We start from the raw sequence: 6,054 nt of genomic DNA, 5'->3' as shown, positions 1-6,054 counted from the left end.
AACAAGCTCAACTGGATGCCCAAATGATATAAGAGCTCGGCCAAATGGTAAAAAAGATATATGAGCTCATCCAAACAGTCGAAAAGATATATGAGCTCAATCGAATGACCAATCCACCTGTAAGTTCGATCGAATGATCACAAAGATATATGAGCTTGACTGAATGACTAATCTAGCTGAAAAGTTTACAAGTTGGCAAAGCTCGACCTCAACTACTAATCAAGACCATTCTTAAGGATAAGTCAAACTTTGGAGGGGCTTATGTACATACCCAGCTCAAATATGTCAGATGGTGCGACCCAACAAGGATCCATTATTAAAATCTCGACAGGTTTTATTATCATTTAAACAACCATTAAATGCCTTTTAATAAACAAACCTATTTCTTATTTAAACCACATAAATGACATAGGATCATGAAATCCTATAAATAAACATGCATTTCATCAGGGAAACACACTAAAACTCATACTTATTTTTCTTATACATAAAGATCCTACTCTCTTACTAACTTACATGACCACGTTCTAAAATTCAATAAGAATAGTTGTTGGCTGCAAAACCAATGGCAAGTGCACCGGTCATAGTGTAGCAAGTGATAAATATCGTTCTCTCCCAAGGGACTTGTGCAACACATGACAACTCTTTCTTTTATAACTCAATTAGACATCAAAGTGCACAAAACAACACAAGAAACTCTTTTTGGTATTTTATCAAANAGTTGGTGTGCAAGGAATTTAACATAGTGTATTTGCAATTTTTCAAGATTAGAGTTCATCCACTTCATTCTCATGCATTTACAAACAACTCAATTCCATCAATTAGGTGTTCAATTTCAATTCTAAGTTCAAGTCATGTTTTCCAATACATCAAGAACCATAATTCATGCATGGGTGATCAATCTAAAGTAAGCATTAAGCATAGAAATCAAATACTAACATTGAAATGGAAAAGCATATGCATTAACATCACAAAATATCCAAGATTCAGTTTATTACATCTAATCTCAACAAATAGGAAAAACTCTCCATGGTGGAGAACTTAGGGTTCACAAAATTGAAGAGATAGGGAAGAAATTGGAACCAAAGAGAAGATGCATAGCCTTTCCCAAGGTTCTTGGCAACTGTTTCATGCTCCATTTGTGCCTCCCCTTCACATCTCCATCTCCAATTTGTGATTCATCTTCTTCCTCAACCCAAAAGGGGCAAAATCACCATTGATGAAGCTTGAAGACCCAAGAAGGAGTGAGAGAGCTTCCCAACACCCCAAAAAGCCTCCAAGGGCCTCTCACAATCTCTCTAGGTGAAGAATGAAGTGTAGGAGGAGAAGAATCCCAAAAAATCGCGAGACCCATATTTAAATAATCCATTTTGACAGATCAGTGAAAAACGATGCCCAGCCCCCTTCTGGGGTGCCCATGCGCCACATTTAAATCGAAACACAGCAGAAAAGGGCGCCCAACCCCCTTTAGGGGTGCCCGGGCACCAAAATTAAGGTGGAAACAGCACGAAAGGGCGCCCAGCCTCCTTTGGGGCGCCCAACCCCCTTTTGTGGCGCCCTAGCCCCCTTTTGGGGGGCTCGGACCTGACATTTTTGACAACATTATAAAATTCAGGCTCTTGTGCAATTCCAAAGGTGTCCAACATGGGTATTTTCTTCAATTTGATCTTTTATTATTCCAAAACATGTTCCCTTGAGTTCTTTCTTGTTTTCCTCCACTAGAATTGTTTCATATTCATTTATTTCACGCACTCAAATAAAGAGATTAGAGGTAAAAACAAACATATACTAAATAAAACACAAGAAAACTAGAAAACACACTAAACGTNGGGATAAAACAAGGTAAAAACTATGAAGGAGTTGATTTGTTCACAAAATATACATACACAAACACTTTAAATCAACCTTTAACAATAGTAAAATTATTTTAAATTGAGATATGATTGTTTAAAATTAATATACATTAAAATGTGAGTAATTTGTTAAAAGATATGTATTTATTGTTGAAAATAATTTAAATTAAATTGTCCACCATAAAAATTGATAACAACATATTTTATGTGATGCTCAAATAACAAAATATTACAATAAATATATTATTCTCCCAACTTTATTGATTGAAAAATATTTATTAATGAAATAAAACTTACTCAAATTTGATTTACATATTTTAAAATTTTAATTATGGAGAAAAATATCAATCAATAATAATAAAAATTTAAATTTCGACGACAAAACTATCACTAATTGATTTTTTTTTTCTAAAATAATTAGTAATTGATTTGTTTTTAAATTTGTTACTAATTTAGTCAATATATTAAATTTTCACTTTTTCATCAAATTCATCAAAAAATTTGTTGTAAATTAATTGTAGATAGGTGAAAATAAAAAGAGGGGAGGAGGAAATGAGAAGGAGAAGAATAATGAGAATGAGAATGAGAAGGAGAAGAAGGAGAAGGAAAAAGAGCTAGAGGCAGGACAACAAATGGCGGAGGTGATAAAGTCGAAGTTAGAGGACGAGGAGAAAGAGTGAGAGGCGTCAAAGAAGAACCGAATTTATAGATTTATCGACGAAATAATTATCAACAAATATTTATTGATGAATAATTATCGATATATTTTGATTTTTGCTAATTATCAATGTATTATGACCATCAATAATTATTAATGGATTTTGGTTATCAATAAGCTTTTTTTATGTGTAAAATTTATCGATGAACATTTTATTGGTAGATATTTAATCATGGATAATTCGTCAATAATTTTGGTTTACCAACGAATTTTTACAATTATAAACAAATTTTGTGATTAATACGAATTTTGCCCATTTGAAAGTCTAGTTTACTTTTTGTAGTTTTTCTAGCATAAAAACCTTATCAGTCAGAACACCTTTAATATAACATATGATTATTTAGTGCCTTGCAAATGATATATACATGATTCTTCCCTAAACATATTAAGCAATCCTACTCTAAATACATTATCTAGTCATGTTGCAAGATGAGACTTGTAATAGTAAGTTAGGTCTATTTTCTTATCATCTATTATTCTTGTCAACTTGAATATTTCTTTAACTAGTATAGAGTCCTGACTTTGAATTCTCTATCATAAACTCTTTTAGAATATCACTAGAACATTTCCTTTGAGATATAAAAGTTTAATCATTCTATTAGTGACTTCATGCCTAAAAAACAACACATTAAGCCTTTGTCATTTCAAAAATGCTTTATCATAGCTTCCTTGGACTTTGCAATCATCTTGAGATTGTTGCACTATAAGAAATTAGTCATTTTTCTACCAAAATATATAATAAATAACATCATATTTTTTTTTACATACACAATGAAGGAGGAAGATTGAAAATCATCAATAAAATTAACCATTAACTATGTTTATTACATAAGTTCTTATGAGAATTCATACCATCTTTACCAAGTTTAAGTCTTAAGATTCTCGAGTCTATATACTTTATCAATTCTTTTCTATTGTGGAGAATCAGTTGATGTCGAAAAATTTTGTCACACTTTCTTCCATTTGCATGTCATGTCATATTCTTTGCATCTTTTTTAATGACAAACAATTATTTCAACCTAGGTATTATGACAAGTATAAATTTTCTTTATCAACACTATGTTTCAACTTAGCAAAGGACCAATTGCTTCTTCATTAACACTATTTTCATCAATTTTCATTTTAAATTGTGATAACTCACACACTGTACACACTTTCGATATAACAAACTTGTCTGAGTATAATGAACAATTATTAAAGCATGCATATATATTTTGGTATTCTAAATCCATTAAATGATTTTTTTTCCAATAATTACAATTAGGTAACATGTTATTTTTTATAAGTATCTCACTCGATAATTTCAATAATTTTATGAAACTATCAATCCATCAATTTCTTGTTTTCAGAGTAAACAATTTTAAGGTTTTCAACAATTTTGTTATAACTTTAAAAAATCTTTACAAATCGTGTAAACTTACATTGGTACATCTTAGATACAATTTTTACTTTGAATCAAGCTTTAAAAAATCATATAATTAAGGTTTTTTTTTTTATATATATTTTGATCACTAACAACGTATTAATGAAATGTTAAAATAACAACCAATTCTAACACGTGTACTAGATATATAATAAAGTATTAAAAATATAAATAAAGTAAGAAAGAAAGAAAAATTAAGAAAGTTCTCATTCGACTTTGGAGAGATTATTTTTCTAATTTAAGAGTTCATGGGAGCTCCATATTTAAAATAAATGAAAGACGTAATATATTAGAAAAAAGAGACTCGCAAGAGTTCTAAATTTAAAATGTTGTGACGATTTTACATAAATAAATTCGTGATTCATTAATACTAAATTATATTATTATATTGTGTCATCTTAAGATTGATAACTAACCGTTATAAAAGTAAAAGTATTGGATGAATAAGTTACTCTAAGGAGATCAAACAATCCAACATATGTAGAATTTACTCTGACACGTAATATTAATTCTTTTCTAAGGTACAAATTTAACCTCAGATCCTACTTTAATTGCCTCCTACCCCAACCACCAGTTTATGCACGGTGGCATTCTCATACATTATTTTACACAACAAATTCTCCAATTCTATCTTCAAAAGTTCATGGCCAGAGCATCGTTGAAATCACAGCAATTTAGGGAGAAGTATTGCTTCTAAAAATCAAGAGATGATCAGCATTCTGGTAAAAGGATAGAAAATCTCAAAGAAAAACAAGCAGAATGTACAGTTACATATTTAACAACTCTATTTGTACAAATGGCAAATTTCACAAACTCTCTGCTATGCATCACATGAGAAGGCCTAATTGAGCCAGAGTTTATTGCTACACATGCCTGTTGTACCATGCTTTAAGGGGAAAATATATTCAGAAAAGACACTCTAGTATGAATCAGCCGCTTAAACAAGCATTCCAATCCATATTCAATTCCTTCAATGGCAACCACCAAAGCTTCTAACCTTCCATGTGCAGATTGAATCTTCTCGGCCTCAGCATCTCTGCTCAGATTGTCCACAATCAAATCCACCTTTTCCAATTCATTTATATTTTCCTCATGATTGTTGTAAGCAAACACCCCCTTCTGCATCAACCTTGACACAAACGCCCACTTATTAGCCTTTAGTTTCAAGATTGGTGAAGAAAGGAACACAACAAGAGTCTGAAAGATGGAGCTTGTGGTCCAGCTAGCTTCTCTTAGCACTCTTACCACTGCAGAAAGGTGGTCATTAAGATCCAACGGAAGAGAGGCCCCAGATAACTCATGATCCATCTGCTTCAACAAAAGCAGAGATTTTGTGCACTCCTTCCTCATGTTCCTTCTGAGCCTCCAATATGTAGAAAGATGGTTATCCATGTCAAAATCGCCAACCCTTCTCCTTCTGATTGCAGACTGAAGTTCCTCAACACTTCCTTTCATTAACATAATGGCATCCCTTGTTATGCCCAATAGGTCCAAGAATCTCACTGGGCAATCAAGCATCTCATTGACCCATTTCTCATTTTGGTGTTGCCCTAGTGCTTGTTGGGTCAATGGCAATCTCAAAAGATCTTCAATGCACTTGTACAATTCTGAAAGGCCAGATAGACCACAGCAAATTTTTTCCACCTTTGGTGTAGAAGATGATGATGCCTCCAATGATTTAAGCTTGTTCAGCTCCTCTTCACTTCTAGCTGTGGTTGGATGTGATCTTGTTGGCAAACTAATGGATCTAACACCATACTTGCTGCTAGAATGCTTTGGAGAAAACGTAGCAATGCTTGCCCTTTTCATCTTAAAGGGTGCCTAATATGAAAACTAGACTAAATATGGGTACCTCTAGACATTAGAAAGCAGAGAGAAGTCCACAAGTTTATTATAGACCCTGATGCCATTTGATAGAAAAATGGATTCCCTATGTAGTGTTTGGTTTTTCTGTGACGTAGTTATGCTGTCACGTTTTCATCATCAAACCAAAGTAGTAGCCATCCATATTTTAAATGAATCAATCACCTTTATAATTATATCACATGGGATAGGCAACT

The 6,054-nt window shown here is 32.5% G+C and overlaps 1 protein-coding gene across 1 annotated transcript; it reads right to left on the bottom strand.

Annotated features, from left to right (window-relative positions):
• Positions 1-4,471: 4,471 nt before the first annotated feature.
• Positions 4,472-6,054, bottom strand: LOC106767944. Its single transcript, XM_014652911.2, has one exon. The coding sequence runs from the start codon at positions 5,801-5,803 to the stop codon at positions 4,883-4,885; it is 921 nt and encodes a 306-aa protein (XP_014508397.1). The 5' UTR covers positions 5,804-6,054; the 3' UTR covers positions 4,472-4,882.

The sequence above is a fragment of the Vigna radiata genome, chromosome 7 (assembly GCF_000741045.1).
Source record: "Vigna radiata var. radiata cultivar VC1973A chromosome 7, Vradiata_ver6, whole genome shotgun sequence".
Classification (NCBI taxonomy): Eukaryota; Viridiplantae; Streptophyta; class Magnoliopsida; order Fabales; family Fabaceae; genus Vigna; species Vigna radiata.
This window is presented reverse-complemented; position numbering and strand designations above follow the sequence as displayed.

What these genes read in the sequence shown, in the direction of transcription:
- LOC106767944 (XM_014652911.2), bottom strand. Translation starts at nt 5,803, where the DNA reads ATGAAAAGGGCAAGCATTGCTACGTTTTCTCCAAAGCATTCTAGCAGC.